The following is a 17422-nucleotide window of genomic DNA, read 5'->3' on the forward strand; positions in this document are numbered from 1 at the left end:
ACTTTCTAAGGGAAACTGGCTCGTATACACGTTACACATGGGGAAAATCACGAAAACACTCATGCAGCCAGCCCGTTCGCGGGATTCGAACCTCGGACCGAACTACCAGTGTTCAGCGACTTTACCGCTCGGCCGCTGGTGAGCCATTAATTGGAAGCAGAAAAGATGAAAAATAAACAACGCCTTCGCCGGGAATCGAACCACGGACCTCTGGAATACCGGCCCAGCGTGCTATCGTTACACCACAAAGGCATGCTAGGGAAGTGGGAGAAATACCTTATAACATAGCCACGGCGATCTTGAACATCCTCTATGATTTAAGCGTGTTCTTTAAATAAAACTCATATTAACATCTCTTTTGACATCCTTTCTTATTTCCCCTTTACGCTTTAGAACATTGGCTTCTAGCGGTCGCCGTTTTCATTTTCGGCAGTAGTTCCTATGTAAATCTTGTTTGACGTGATATGACACACCAACATTTAGACTTACTTGATGTTCGAAATATCCTTAGCTTAGACTCTGCACTTTTGTCTACGCTGCATTACCATATCAGGGCATTTTATTGCGGCTTGGCAAAATTTTCCATTCCATATAAGGCATAAGATATTTCATGGGTTTTCTATGTAGTATATGATGAATAGCTAATTCTCATAGATTTGACTTTCTATATTACATAAAAAGTTTTATTTATCTTTCAACATCAAACAGTGTACTGCTTAATTAGTTCAACGATATAAAATCAACATACGTATTTGTTAGAAATTTATGTGATATTTCTATTTTTTAGTAATATATTTAGTTGCTATAAATAGGAAGCAAGCCAAATATTATTCTTTACCACGGTACGGAATAATCTTCTGTGAGTAGGCAAACAATAAGTTTTACTTAGTTATATTTACATACGGAGTCTAATAAATCTGAACTTGTTACACATAATCGACTCTAAACACTTGTCGACATAAACGGTTTATGTGGAATTTGAGCCCAGCAGTTGATAAGTAGAAGACAAAAGCTGCTAATTGCGCCACCACCGTCTTCTCGGAGAGCAGCAGAAATAACAAATTTAGGCTGGAAAGGTTCCAGAAAATTTAAGGGAAGAGAGTGTTCTGAAAAGCTACTAATTCCAAGACCATTTTTGTAAATGCTCTAAAACGAAGTGACGGTTTGTAGAAGGATCATTAATATTTTCTTTGCCTTATCGAAAGAGTTCTTAATTTAACGCTTCCAAATTATATGCTATGAATTTCATCAGCCCCACTAAGGGAGCTTAGCTTACCCAGTAGGATGCGTGGGATTCATTTGAGGCCACAGAACTTTGAGGCAACAGACTTTTAAATAATTTTTAATATTTCTCAACTAAAATTTAGCATATGCTGCTATGAAACTGTGAGATTATAAGTATGAAATACGATGCCGGAAAAATTTAAAATGTTTAATGATTTTGTAATGAAATGTATCCTTTCTTATTTTACATATGTAAAGGCTTCTAGTTTACATTGATAGATGACCTAACACTCTCACACTCAGGCTTTACCAAGAGCAAGACGGTTTAGTATGAAACTTTACTTAGCGTATGGATTTACCAGAGAAATCTTCATCCTTAAGGGGACGGTGGACTTTAAAATAGCTAAAGATAAACCAAAATATTGAATTTGTTTTTTTTTCTACTCTCATAATATTCCATATACAAAACTACATCGTATGCAAAAAACCGAGTTCAAATATTCTAATTTTTGAAGAAGTTATAAGCATTTCAAATGTGTAAACAACGTAAACTTTGCCCTTTAAATTTTTGAGAAAATGTAAAAAAAATGTATTTTAGAAGTTATTTATTGATGTAATAATTTATATATTTGCCCAAAAGAAGTGTTTATTTCTAAAAAAAAGGGCTAGAAATGTCAGCATTGACAACTATTAATGAATTAAACTTTTGTGAATGCTATACGCTTAGAACAGGAGGAAACAAACTCGTTTTTCCTACTAGTTGCGAAAAATTGGTTCAACGTCGTTTGAACCAAAGCAAAAGGAAGAGTTTACTTGCTTGGAGAAAAAACAGAAATAGTAAAAAATATTGTAAAGCATTAAAAGATAATGTAAATGTAACAAATGAAGGTAAAACATATGATGCGAGGGAATTTGAAAAGTTTCATTGGATATAATGCATAAATTGTTTCTACCTCTAACTTTGAATCACATACCAATTTACGATATGTTTATTTTTCTCATATTTAATATTATGAGATTAGAAATAGTTAAATGATACGAAAATGCTATCTGGTGTCTACATATTCATATTTAAAGTTAATTTGATGTTTCTCATGACCATGTATTAAAGGCAAGTTTGAAGAAAAACTTTAAATTCGGTTTTCTCAAAACAAAATTTTTCGCAGTTTGCATCTCTTGAAAATGCTCCATGTGCATGATATTTGGAAGAAACTATCTTGTTATATGTTACAGTAGATCTAAGTATGCATTTTTGGCTATGAGGTTATTAAGAAGTTTAAACTTGTGACAATGTTAAACAAAAGGTGACATTTTTCCGATTTTTAAAAATTTCTGATCCATCATATTCAATAACGGATACACAAAAACTTTTGTCAAGTCTTTGTAACTAACTAAAAGGAAAAATTAGGAAAAAATATCGAAAATTAGAGCGCAAAGAAATGAGGAATATATTTACCTCCATATTTAAACGTTTTAATTAATTAACATAGTTTTGCAGAAAAAGCAAGAAGAAAACACAAGCATTAAAAAATTGAAAATAAGTAAAATCATTAATTCTATGCAGTTAATTTAAACTTCCGTAGTTAAAGGTCATTATTTCATTAACCTCTTTTTATAAAATTGTACCGGCAGTTTTTCATGAAAAATATAGTCTGTCTAAAAAGTTTAGAAAATGGAAGATGAATAACTACATATTACATATATTAAAATAGTTTAATTTATTGTCAAACTCTAAAATGATTTTCTTTCCCTTTGTAAATCTGATATTCTTTCAGTAAAAATTGAATCTTGTTTTGTTTCAATTTTTTCGTCTTCTTAAAATGTCACCAATATTTTCACGTACAGCATGAAATTAATTGTTTGGATGTTGATACGTTATTTAAGGCGAAGAATGTTAGGGGTTAGTTACGTAATATTTCATTAGGAGACCTGATTTTATTGGATAATGGCAAATCACATTAGGTCTATCTGCCTAAGGGAAGGGATGTCTTTGAGGAGAACTTTCTCACGAACTGGCTCGTATCTGCATTGTATTTTAAGAAAACCATAAAATTCTCATGCAGTCAGTTCATTCGCCGGAACGAATTTGCTACTTTACCTCTCGTAAACTAGTGTTAAAGGCAACTAGTTCATTTTTGCATTAGTCACTGGTGAGATTTAAATTTAAAATTATACCTAGAAAATTTAAACGCAGATTATTTTTTTTTCAGAAATAATATATAATTATTGTGAACTTTCGTGACGACTATCTCTATAAGATAACCAGTAGTTTTAAGAACATATCTCAGAACTACTGATTGTCTTAGAAAAGTAGTCGTCAAGAAACCCTTTTACAACTTACCTTCCTAAGACGAACACCTCTATAAGTGAGCGGTATGGATAGGAAACTTTGGTATTTAATCTCATCTTTCTAAGATCACCAGCTTCATATAAAGATAAATCATTTAGAACAGTAAATAGTCACTTTTGAGAGGATCCTCTATGTTTATTTTAGAATATTATCTTTTTAATTAGCTTTCCGATTTAGATAATTTTCCCCCTTGTTAAACATTTAATTTTTTTATATTTTTACTTAAAAACTTTTGAATTATTTCTTGTTTTTTCTTACTGCATAGTGAATCATCTTAACGCATAGTGAAGTAAAGAGAAATTTGAATTAAATCGTTCTTTTTAACCTTATTAATCAATGAAATTATATATTAATTAAATAAGTATAATATGTATTAATACATATATGCAAAAGAGGTAGAGGGCTTTACCAAAACGCAAAGAAGGAGCAGATATCAAAAATATTGTAGGTTTGTGACTCTTGTTCAAAAGTTTCCGAAATGATCGTATCAAGGTTTCAGATAACTCTAGAGAAGACTTCGAAAAGAGTGGAAATTGAGGCCAAAAGTAATAGGAAATGAAGAGAAAATTTCGTAAGTTTCGTTTGCAATTGTATGAGTTAACAGTCAAGAAACGAACCACAAAATAGTTATCATTGCCAGGGTGCTCGAGATTACTGGTCTAGAAATGGATATTAGCGCAAGATTTGAAGATGAATCAGGTCTTCCAATTCATTGTTCTACGCGTATTACAAAACATAGTTGTTTCTACTGATGGAAATGACAGTAATATTATTCATGGTCGCTACCTACAAATACATTGAATTGCTTAATCATGTCATAACTGGGTTTTTTTCTTCCCATATAGCAAATGAACATCAGCTATGCAGAAGACAACTAATTCTTTACGCAAGCAGATATTTTGCAAAGTTCGCAGCAGAAACAAGTCCATGTCATAATTGCGTTTTAAAATCAAAACCATTAACTTTGACTCAAAACAGTCAACAAGACTATTATTTACTTTATCTTGGCTATTAAGTATGACTCGATAAACTGCGGCTGCGGAAACAGGATTGTAGCTCAAAAGAAAAACTCTCGTTTTTCCATACACGCCGCATTCGCCTGACGTCGCACCATGCAATTACTTGCCTGCTGAGATGGAACGTCAATTTTCTAATGCGGAAAAGTTTCAAAAGAGACAATTTAGAAGAATTAGTTGTAGAGACATTAGGTATTTTTTGGAAGCAAGAGAGAGATTGAAAAATGAGCAACGCCTTCGGAATCGAGCCATGGACCTCTGGAATACGTGCCCAGCGTGCAGACGACCACACCACGAAGGCATGCCAAAAAGGCGGGAGAAACACCTTACACAGTTTCTGACGTACGTCGAACAATCCTATAAGCGTTAAATGAAGGGTGGTTTTGCGAAAGGGTCTTCATGATGGATATGTTTCAGTGCTTTAACTTCAATAGTAGCAATAGATCTATCGCCGAAACTTTGGAGCCTAGTTATAATTTCCATTTCAAAAGACTAAAAATACGTTGAAAGCTTTTAGGTCTCCAAGCAAATAACATACGGGGAGAGTACATATTTGATTAATTTTTATCAATTTTATAAAACAATATTATTAGAAGTGTTATACCCGTAAGAATATTATTTTTGTGATCGTTTGTTAATCAACAAAATAATCTTAGAAAACAAGGCATTGAAATGGTCTATTAGTCAATATGCATTTTATGCCTACGTTATCATCAAAGTTTCATTTGAAAGCTTTGTATAAGTACTTACAGCTTTCAATCATCATAGAACAATTCTGGGTATCATGAGGGTAAGCTTCAAACTTCATGGCACAAGAAAGCTCTAATGTTAACCTGTCAATATAAAACAATAACACCATTGAAAGATATTTGTAAAAAAGTTAGAAGTATTTTTGCTTCTTTTAGTATTTCTTATTAAAATTACTGTAAAATACTTTTTAAAAGCATCGCCTTTGCAGGCTATTAATTAAAATTAATCATGTTAATTAAACTTGCAATGATTGAGGCACTTACTTTGCCATGTAAAGGAGAGTTTTATCGTAGTACAGCCAAAGGTAATGGTTCGGAACACTCATGTCATGAAATGTGACCTTTTTAGCATTTTTAAAGAAAGAATCCGGTCTCCATATGTACTGCAACCATCCAACATCTAGAATTCTGTATCCTTCGGTCATATTTTCGGGTAATCTCAGGCGATAATCTTGCCAACTCTGGGCTAAAAAGATATCAGCGACGTATGTCTAGCGTGAAAGGAAAAGAATGGATTATTATTAAAGAATGCAATACTTCACTTTCGCATCTCCATATGTATAAAAAACCTCATTTACCATTGATTCTTCATCTATGGAGTCCACGCTTAAAACAGTTACATGGAAATGAACTTTGGTGGGTTGACCTAACAATGAGTAGATAAGCAATATGGGCGTTATTAAGAACAATAACACAGCTTAAGTTTCTAAAATAATTAAAATAAACATAAGCAGAATTTGCGTGTTAAATTTAATAGTGTAAGAACATTAACACTGAGAAATATTTTTACAGACGTAATAATTAAGGAAATTGCGTGAGAGAATTAGTCTATCCTCTACAGGGAATTTGAAAAACAATTCTCTCTATGTTCTCTATTAGGCCATCAAATTAAAATTGCATGAAATGCAGTTTTATTACATCATACCATCTTTTTTTGGCGGTAAATGCTTGTCGTATACTTTTCTCTCCATCGGCAAAATATCCTTCAATTCCAATGATGGCCTGTTACGCATCCTAAAATGAACATAAAGTAGGTTTTTAACATTCTGAAGTCTGATTGCGCTCATTAAGTGCACAAAAGATTTACAAGATGATTACTATATATAGAACACACATGCGCAATGTGAAACGTTTGTTATAATATACTTTTCGATACTTGCGTAAAGTTGTAATAAGTTTGCGCAATTTAATATAACCAAAAAGAAAGTTTAACGTAAAAATTAGCACAGATAAAAATGAAAATATCACTAACTGAACTTTCGTTGGAACTAAACCAACTTGCAAGGTAATTGCAAGGTAGCGGAAGCTGTAATGTTTCACATGAAAGTTGGAATGTGAGATCAAGTTAAGAAAGGTGGAGTTTCGAAAAGGTTTTTTTCAATATCACGGTTAGGAACGATTAAAAGTGAAGTACAAATTATGTCATTGACCAGATTATTGTATAAAAAGATCTTGGAAGCTTCCAGGAAATCCACATTAGAAGGCAAATTAGTGACAGGAATAATTTTAGCTTCCGAAAAAACATAACTTTCGGTTTTAATTCGAATAATAGGAACACATAGCTTCCCCTCCATTTCTAGTTGGAGGCGTGAAAAAAAACTTGTTCCGAGCCTCATTTTTCTTTTTTCTACCTCGCATTCCAAATTACACGCAAACACTACTAGTTCCGCTGAGTCTATCGTTAACAACTATGTTGGACTATTTCCCACGAAACTGCGGTCACCGATATTTTCATCTTTATTTGTGCTTATTTTTAAGCCGAACTACTTTTCGTTTATTGTTGCAGTATATCATAATTTTCATTGAAATTCAAAATGCTACAGTTCATATGCATGATTCACACCAGACTGAACATAAATGACTCATTAAGACAACTTTAATATAGCTTCAAACAAAATAGCTCAATATATTAAGAGATAAAAATGAACTGATTTTCTTTAGGGAATATTATTCCTCGTCAAAAATTCACAGAGCTTTTTCATATGAAATTAGCTCCAAATAAAATTTAAAATTTACAAGCCATTAAACATATAAGACTAGAAACATTGTTTAGACACTGCAGATATATTTTTTGAGTATTTTTTTAAGATTCATTATTACCATTCGCAATATGTTAACTCATGTTTAAAGAACTTTAATTATGGAGAAATGTTTTATTAAATATTCGTAGTGAAAAAAAAAAATCAAAAATCTGTTACAGTCTAACTCATTTTTCAAAGTACTGAAATAGTCACTTTATTCTTCAAATAATTCCTCAAATTCCCAGCCCTGAATTTAGAAGAAGGGGGTTGGCCATTTATTGATATGGAATTTCTCCAAAATAGGCTAATACTGTGCGTAATAGAATACTTGATTAAAATTCAAACCTTTTCAAAAAATTTTCTTTTACATTTTAAAACTAAAATTAATTGACTAAATTAAATTTAATTTAATTAATTAATTAATAATTTCATGTTTTCATGCCTTGTCATATATAGAATTAATCTATTTTTATATGTTGCCATAATATCTTTCGAAATTATCACCCTGATTTTCCTATTATGAAGACAGGTTACGAGCACTGCACATGAAATCTTATTTTAGAATTTTATTAATATGTAATTTTTTTGCGCTGAATAGTTTAAGAATACATAGAAATTAAACGCTTATTTTAAAACAAATGTAAATTATTTCATTGCATACAGAATCTCGCATTCTCCTTAGAAACCTACGAAAAGATTGTAACTATATAGACCACAAAGGTGAATTTTTGAATATTGCTTTTTCAAATGAAGGAATGATGAATTACATTTACATTATCAATTTCACATTAAATCTATTTTTGATTTTATTTTTATTACTAAAAACCTGAGTTTTTATTTTTGAGTAAAACGTTTAACTAAGAAAAATGAGTAACCTTAAAAAATAATTTTATAATGTACGACACTCGTATGCGAAATAATGATTGGTAATTTGGCACACAAATGTGAGAAGTATGCAAGACCTTCTTTTCTGTAAGAATTTAATGCTATGAGGGCGGGTGGATAGCTTAGCTTATGCGTTCTTAAGCTATTCAAAGTTGAAATTGTCAGAATATGTCTGAAAGCAAAAGTAGCAGAACGTCATAAAGTATAATGCTGCTCAAGTATATTAGTGCACGAGTTATATTCAGCTGAAGACTAAAAGTATCTTTAATATATCTCACAACACAGAAATATAAAAATCTCATTAATTTAAATGTTATGAAAATGAATAATATTCTGTATGTTTTTGCACTTTATTCAAGGTGTGGATGAATGAAGTTATTTTTCCTTGGGTCATCTAAACTTTTTATTAAAATTGTAAAGAAAATTTGAGATAATTTATTTCAAAAGCGTAACTTATTTAATTTGGTTTAAACATTTTTGCTCTTTCTTCCATGTAGTGAAAACAGTTGGGCAGATAGTTATTGCATGAAACCATTTAAATACACATTTGATCTGTCACAAAAAAGGAACCTATTAATAATCTATTAACTTAAAAAGAGAAATTTTCAAGTGCAGCATTGTTATCAAAATAGTTGATTTTTTATAGTGAAAAATGTGGACCTTATCTTTTGCCTAAGATTCCACGTCTGTTCGTGAAAGTCATCATCTGTTCTCCTGCACCAACTGTCGTCGAAGATAGAGTCTTCCACCAACCGTAAACCGTCTTCATTAAGTGTACCATCAAAATGATACAGATCTTTCCTCAAGGCCCCATTTTCCCAGAAGACATGGGAGTGATCAATGTACTCTACACCATTTCGTTGTGCATACCATCCAACATCAGAATTTATTACATTTACCTGAAATTAAAAAAAAAAAAAATTATTTAACCTCTCTGGTTGGCTGGTTGTTTTCATTTGCACAAGAGCCAAAATAGCTATGCTGTACCAAGTGCAAACGTTTAAGCATCAGCCCACTTGTATATATATATATATATATATATAATTTATTTCCTAAACAGTATTGATTAATTGATTATATTATCTCCTAAGTTTAATTAAAGTAGAATTATTTTAAAAGTGTGCATCCATACTGGTAAGTTATATTTTGAAAGATGTTTTGAAGTAATTTGAAAGTAAAATGTTAATAATGTTTTAACGGGGACTGGAGTTAAATCATCACGAAGAATAATATTACAATTGTAAAAGTAAAAATTAAAACATGTAATTATTGTCATTGATCGGAAATTAGTTGACTTTTCAAGGGGAACAAACCAACTCCCGTTCAATGATCAATAATTGATAAAAATACGTAAATATGAAAGTGTTTCGTCTTTACTCGAGTTATAAGTTAAAGCCAAACCGGCAATTCTAGTCAGGCCAAATATTTCCGCGAATAGTTGTTACTCAAAGAACTGATTCTCATGAAGCATTTTAGTCAATTCAATTTGGAGTAAAAATCAATTACTGTAGAGAAATCTTGTAAAACTCGAGTAATCGTCCCCGACACTATCATCTTTATGTATTTGAGTACTATATTATTTGTAGAAATTAAACATTGGAAATTGTCATTATGAAATCGAAATCAAAGTAAAGTTGAAATAAACATAGAAGATTATAAAAAAGATAAATAATGCAAACCTTGCAAAAACTAATCAAAGAGAACATAAAAATAATATAAAAATAATATAAAAATAAAGTAGAAAATAATATAAATAAGATCAGTGAATGTACATGAAGACATAAAGGCCAGAAAGGTATTAAGTAACATATATATATATATATATATATGTAATAATAAAATTCCATAGTCAAGAATACCCTTAAAATTCTTTTCATTTTTAATGGCGACGTTCTCTCATTTGAAAGTACGTGGAATTAAATCCACAGCCCCGTAGTCAAGTTGTTTTTCCCGCCTTTTCTACACGTACAGTTATAGAATGTTCTGGAAATATTTAAAGCGAACTGGATTGGCTGACGAGGCTGACGTCATTTCTTGGAAGCTCCGCCTTTCCAGAGGCTATAAAAGAACTCGCAAAAGGAATATCGGGACTTTTTCTTAAATGTCACGATGCAGTAAACTTCATACAAAAAGTTATTAGTAATTCTTTTTATTTACTCTGGATATCTGATTTTGTAACTGCTATTTCTCCTGAATAATAATAAATGGTTCCTGTTTTTTTTTAAACTTATCGTCTGATAATTTAAGCTACGACTAAAGCTGGTACATCACATATATATATATAATAATAATAATTTATTTCCTTAAGAATATTGATTAATTGATTATATTATCTCCTAAGTTTAATTATGATTTAATTCCAGTCCCCGTTAAAACATTATTAACATTTTACTTTCAAGTTACTTCAAAACATCTTTCAAAATATAACTTATTAGTATGGATTCACTCTTTTAAAATAATTCTACTTCAATTAAACTTAGGAGATAATATAATCAATTAATCAATATTGTTTAGGAAATAAATTATTATTAACTTACTTTGCAGCAATTGCGCAAGTAGTGGTAACTTGTTTTCACACTAAATGAATTTAAGATCATACAACATACGTATATATATATATATATTACAATATAGCAGCTAACTGGCAGATTCGTCTCTTTTCTTTTATTGTTTAGGCTTCAATGATGACTACTCAAGAGTATATATATATTTATAAGTCGATATATCTATATCTATATATATAGATATATATGTATACAAGTTCGACTGATGCTTATACATCGATATATAAAAATACATTCACATAGACATACATACACACACACACATATGTATATTAAATGTATAACTATAGTATTTGAAAGCTGTCTATGAAATTAAAATACACATAAGGGCTAAAAACTTGATAATCTAAAAGTAATAATTTGCATGAAAACCTGCTTTGGAAACACAATGATGATAAAACATTAAAATATCTAAGTACAGTTAAAACAGTACTGTAGCATAATCTTTAAAAATCACAATGAAACAAATGAAGCATTTTATAAAAAGCCAACAGTGTGTAAAAATGCAAAGAATTTGACACAAGGTTTACAAGTTAAATCTGTTCCTTTAAAAAGTCTAAAACGGTTCGATGATCATTAAAAACTGTACAGACAGCTAAATTATGTAGAACATAAAATATATTACCACAATATACATTTGCTGGTGCATTCTTACCTAACAGTAAGAGATGATGAGTGAAACGTTTGTGTCCAGTGTGAAGCCCTGTCAGTTTCACTTCGCCTCTTCTCAGCGAATGCATTGGCCACATTATAATGGAGGATGAAATAGAAAGAAATTTATTGCCTTGTTGATCACACAAGTCTTGTAACATGGTATGAATGAATACTTTTATTTGGAGAGCTTGTAGGGTTCCTCACTCTTTTTGGCTAAAGTAAATGTCGAGGAACCTAGTAAATTGTTAAGCGACTTAATAACTAAAGACGTAGACTCAAAAAGGGTTAACTGCCCTTTATTTAACTCAAAATAAGATGAACAATTGGCCCCTTTCTTGGGCTTACAACAAAGCCTCCACTTGGGTTTAACCTCAGAATAAGAAATAAGAACTAAATTATAACTTATTAACAGATTTAGCCGAAGCTAACACAATTATATAATGTAGTTGGCCCTAAATTTAAACTAGCCGGCGAATATCAAAAGGCACGTAATAAACGACCGAGCGTAACAGCTTCAAGAGAGATTTTAGCCCGAAGGCAAACACGAGCTACTCAGGATTCTCAGCTCTCTCTCGTGAAGTAAGTTATTCCTTAAATACTACTACTCTCTCATTTACATTCAACACGATTCTAAAAACTCATTCTAGTAGTGAGTTGTAAGTGGAAACAAGAAGTGATAGGAAAGCGACTTTAAAAATTTAAATAACTGTTATAAAATTAAAATATACCTTACGCGCTTAACATTTGGAAATGAGTCCGGTAGTTCTAATGATACGGATGCTGCTCTTGCAGTAGAGTTTGCTAGTCCATTAAAAACAATACCCACATGAATAGGCACCAAACATAAAAAGGAAATTAAAAACCTCCCCCTTTCAATAACTACAAGATGTTAGAGATATCACAGACAACAGAATGATAATTATCACTAAAAGTTTCCATTTGCATCATTTCAGTAATGCTGTCAAGATAGATGCCAAATCGCGACAGGGGATGGAACAATTATGAAAGGTGTAATAAACTGCTGTAGCTTCTCCAGTATATGCAGACCAGGATACATGAAGCCTATTATTATATGTTGTATTTATTTACAGCAATACTGATGCTAACAAGCTCATCTGCCTTAGACCATCCATGTAAACTCGAATATGCCAAACGATGAGAAGAGAAGAGTTGAGTAAAGACAATTGCAGCTATATCAGGTTTACTGCACTAGGAGAAAGGGGTGATATGTTTGATAGCAGGAACATCCCAAACAGGAAAACGAAAGAAATGAATGCTTTTATTGGATATATCAAATGTAAGTCTGAATTGGCGACGAGAATGTTTGCTCATTCAAAAAAAGTAAATGTACTCAATCGGCGAGCATGATTAAAATCTTTTCACATTGCTGTTAAGCTTCATGGATTTCAGATGGTGCGTTACGGTTGACATGACTTTAAAATAAAAATTGGCAAACAGTTTCTTACGCGTGAAGTAGAAAGCGATGGCATATTATATACAGGCTATTAACTGAAGATATACGGAATTCACCAGAACATATTCTCATGGCACAGTGATGGATAGTATCCAATCTATGTAAAGCAGAAGAACTCTCGGAGAGCCTCCAAAAACACAATCATAATCAATGGGAGACAATATCATAGATTCTTATACTCGCAGTAATGATGTCTGATCTGCTTCTAAAGAAGTGTTAGACAGCATCATGTGGATATTTAAAGGCGTTTCACACTCCTTTCTTAGAGCTGTAATATGCGGGAGAAATGTCAGTTTACTACAAACAAACAAAAAAGCCTAGAAATTTCACGTTTCTGACTGCTGGAATAGGTGTATTCCGAATGCATATATTTGGATCAAGGTGAAAACCACATTTTCTACAGAAATGGACACGTCTACTTTTGCAAGGCGAAAGATTGTGACCATTTTTGCCACACCATGCAAACAAGCTGTTGACAGCAGTTTGTAACTGCCGCTCAACACATGCTAGAATCCTGATAGGAGATCTGTAAGCCATCAGCTGATAATGTGCCACTGACAGAAGGTGGCAACTGATGAACATGTTACAGACATGAAGGTTAAAAATAGAATACTTAATACGCTTTCTTGAGGGATGCCCACAAACTGGATAAAATATTCTAAATAAATGCAAGGAGATTACCCCAAAATACAGTCAAGCATAGAAAACAGAATGCCATAGCGCTATGTTCGGGTCATATGATTTCTCAGTATCAAATAGATACTGATACCAGATGATTCCTTCACAAAAAAGTCTGCTTCAAGCTGAGCAATACTGTCAAGCGTTGAAACGCGCTTTCCTGAAGCTACACTTTACGCATCGATTTTTCTACAGCACATAGATGAGGCGAGTTTTTACCATGCACTTTTAGAAGGTTTTATGGAGGCAGCTCATAAGGGCCAATGGTTGACAGCTGAGAGGGTCTTTGGGATCTAAATTAGAGATCGGGACTACTATATTTTTTTTCGTACAGTATCCTAAAATTGCTGTTTCTAAACTCTGTTAAGTAATAAAAGATATTAGATAATGCGTTTGAATGTAAACTGAAACATTCGACAGAGATATAGGTACAAGTGGAAGAGACATCAATCCGTCTCCAACTAGCTGCCAGGTAACGTCTGCATCCATTAACCACCTTGAGCACCGGACGGCTGCTGTGAGCATCCGCACTGAATATTCGACCAGGAGCCTTGGTGAAATGTTACTTGCCTTGCTACAATATTACTTGGTATATTGACCAAGTTAATTCTTTCTTACTTGTAGAGTAATACATAAAATTTAGTCCTAAAACAACATAATCTTAAATGCAGTCCTGACTATAATCCTAAATATCATAGAATATCATAGAATTTGATAGAAGATAGATTTGATCGAAGAATATAATTTTTAAAATTATATACCGTCAATCAATAGTGACTGATGCGTCCTGAACGAAACGTATAGGCGTTAGTCACTTGTGATTGAGGCGATCCTCAGTGAAATCTTGGTTACGAACTTAATTCTTTCCCTGAAGATAATATGATCTTAATATGATCTTAATGTAGTTAATAATAAATAAAAAATACAATAATAAATACAGTCCTAAAGCGACATTTCATTTAAGAATTTATAAGGTCTCTTGCCTTCTTAGCGAGCCTTCGTGGTGTAGTGGTCTGCACGCTCAGCGTGTAATTCAGAGGTCCGCGGTTCGATTCGCGGCGAAGGCGTTGCATATTTTTTATCTTGCCTGCTTCCAAAAAATACCTAGTGTCTCTACAAACTATTGTAGTATGTCAGCGATGCTATTTGTAATAGCAGTTTAACTTGACAATAGTCCGTATCTTCCCTTGATAAGTACATCACGATATTGTTGACTTTTTGGATTAAGGCTGGTGTATTAATAATAAGTATACAGTCAGTATTTTGATGTTGTTTCAGATGAAATTTCTTGGCCATTGGGCACTGATATCTCTGATAAATCTTTTTATAGTACAGAAAGCAAGTGATTTCGGGTTTTCGGCAGCACTAATTTAATTGGAGTAAGTAAATTTTTTAATGAAGCGGGTATGTAAGCAAAATTAGTAATTTTTCAAAAATGTTGTGTTGGCATTCAGTTTACAAATTTCTAAGTAAAGAAATGCCAGAACTCCTCACTAAAATTGAGAAAAGAATATTCGCGAATTTAAACAATGAAAGACTGCCGTATAAGAACACAGATAAAAATATTATGTCTCTGGCATATATTTAAAATCGGTGCATGCTTAAAAGATATGAAAATAGATTATTAATGCCTTTCGATAAAAAGTTTCTAAGAAAATAAACCTTAAATTTCCAATCAGAGATTCAATGTTCTTTTTTACTGTTTCTATTCACAAAAATATCCTTGACGAAAGATGCATGTATCTAATATTTTGTCATAATTTCTGTATAATAGTAAATCACTTCCTTTTAAATGACTGCAGATTTTTAATTATAATAATAAGATAGGATTAATTTCACAAGAAAATTTACTTCTGGAAAGCGTATTTGAGAATATTTTTAATACTCAACTTAAGTGTACTGTGATCAAACAACAATGGAGTACATACGATTTTAGGGTTACATATTTAAAAAATGATTAACTATCGTCCCCTAGTGCCATGCCATTCATCTTTCATTTCAAAATATTATCAATAAATTTCAATTTTGTACACATATTTCAAGTCAATCCTAGCAGTTGCTGTTTTTTGCATCTATTATTCTGTCAAACTGATTGACACATCTAGAACACTTCCACGGGCTATGTGCTGTATTGTTATATGATGTTACAACTTAAATAATCTACAATAATAGGTTTGATATAACATACGTGAATAGTACACACTGAATCTATATTTGCCCTTTCCTACATTGGTGAGATTATATTTTTTAGCGCTTTGAATGCCAAGACTTTTTTACCTTCCTTTTCACTTAGACCGCAATATCCGATTTCACCTATATACTGGCGGCCGGAGTTCTGTGTAGAATTTGATAGAAGGTAGATTTGATCAAAGAATATAATTTTTAAAATTATATACCGTCAATCAATAGTGACTGATGCGTCCTGAACGAAATGTATAGTGTTAGTCACCTGTGACTGAGGCTATCCTCAGTGAAATCTTTGTTACGAACTTAATTCTTTCCCTGAAGATAATTAGTCAACCGAAATATTAGCAAATTAAAACAATTTTCTCCATCGGAATTAGTTTAAAATGAATTAATATGCTTCCGGATCTCAAATAATTGCTTATAAAAGTACTTTGTAAGTTCATAATGAAAAACCACCAGAATTAATTAAACCTAACACATGCACCATATTAACATATACGCAATATTTAACACAATACTAAACATATAAAAAATAGAAAAACTTGAATTAAACTTAAACTACCTCTCAAACTTAAAGTACCTCTCAGAAGGAAAGTTAACTATATGAATAGAAAATGGTGAAGAAGCAAGAAGTACAAAATGCTGTTGGTTTGAAAGCGAAATCCTGTTCCGTAAAATATCAAAAAGGTAGTTGTAATTTTCCTGTTTTCTTTTTCCTCCTCTTTCTTTCTTTTAACACTTCTCGTCTTTAGCTGAGTCCTGCGGGTATCTCTGAACCTTTGTCCTATTAAAAGTCTATCCATTGTAATTTTTTCTGTCTATGTTTTTAAAGCAAAACATGGCACTGCCATTTCTTACTTTTATTTTATGACTTATTACTGCATTATCAGGGTAATAATATGCTATGAAACTTTACCACATTTTATGCAAGTTTCGAGGAGGAAATCAAAATTTGAAGAGAAGACTCTTCCTTTACTGCATTAACTGCATTTTGGCGTATCATTAGTCCAAAGGGGCTTTGTCCTTGAACGACTATCGTTTTCGTTTTGCGATTTTGCGTTGAATCATTATAAATGTCTGTTTCGCTTTTCAAGCTGTTGCCACCAAATGTTAGAGTCCTGCATTATATTTGAAGAAATTAAATAATGAGAAATCTGCATAAATGTATGCCTATTTCTCGCATTGTGATAAAAAAAAACGGTACATAGAGCCATCGAAGTTTGAATGACGTAATCCTCCTACAAATATGGGCTAAACTATGACTGGGAAGGAAACTATGACTATGGCTGGGAAGACTAAATTTAAAATTTGGAAGTTGTTTTATTATCGATTTCATATTTTGTAAAATTTTAACGAATTTTTGATTAACAAACTCAAGGATTTCAAAGCGAGCGATGGCAACTCTCTTTGGGGGGGGGGAATCTCCAGCGCTTTTTATCTCCAGCGCGCGGAACTGTGTATCGGAAATTCTAAGGATATGCTCATTTTAAAATTATCTTGCGACATTGCTATTGAACTGAATTTTATGGTTTAAGTGCATAAGAACGTGATATTTAATAAATAAAGGTAACACACAAATTTAAAAAAAACGCCCCTTTGGACGTAATTTAAAACCTGAAA

At 32.1% G+C, this 17422-nt stretch overlaps 1 protein-coding gene across 1 annotated transcript in view; it reads right to left on the minus strand.

Annotated features, from left to right (window-relative positions):
* The window catches only part of LOC118195798 (uncharacterized), a 68592-nt gene that overhangs the window by 27156 nt on the left and 24014 nt on the right, over window positions 1-17422 (minus strand). Inside the window, exons 6-10 of the mRNA XM_085808696.1 lie at window positions 8906-9144; window positions 6265-6353; window positions 5918-5985; window positions 5604-5830; window positions 5341-5423 (exon numbers count right to left, since the gene is read on the minus strand). Coding sequence (XP_085664822.1) covers window positions 5341-5423; window positions 5604-5830; window positions 5918-5985; window positions 6265-6353; window positions 8906-9144 — 706 coding nt within the window. The remainder of the gene's footprint in view (window positions 1-5340; window positions 5424-5603; window positions 5831-5917; window positions 5986-6264; window positions 6354-8905; window positions 9145-17422) is intronic.

The sequence above is a fragment of the Stegodyphus dumicola genome, chromosome X1 (assembly GCF_044657685.1).
Source record: "Stegodyphus dumicola isolate Sdum_Otavi_A_Nest chromosome X1, ASM4465768v1".
Lineage (NCBI taxonomy): Eukaryota > Metazoa > Arthropoda > Arachnida > Araneae > Eresidae > Stegodyphus > Stegodyphus dumicola.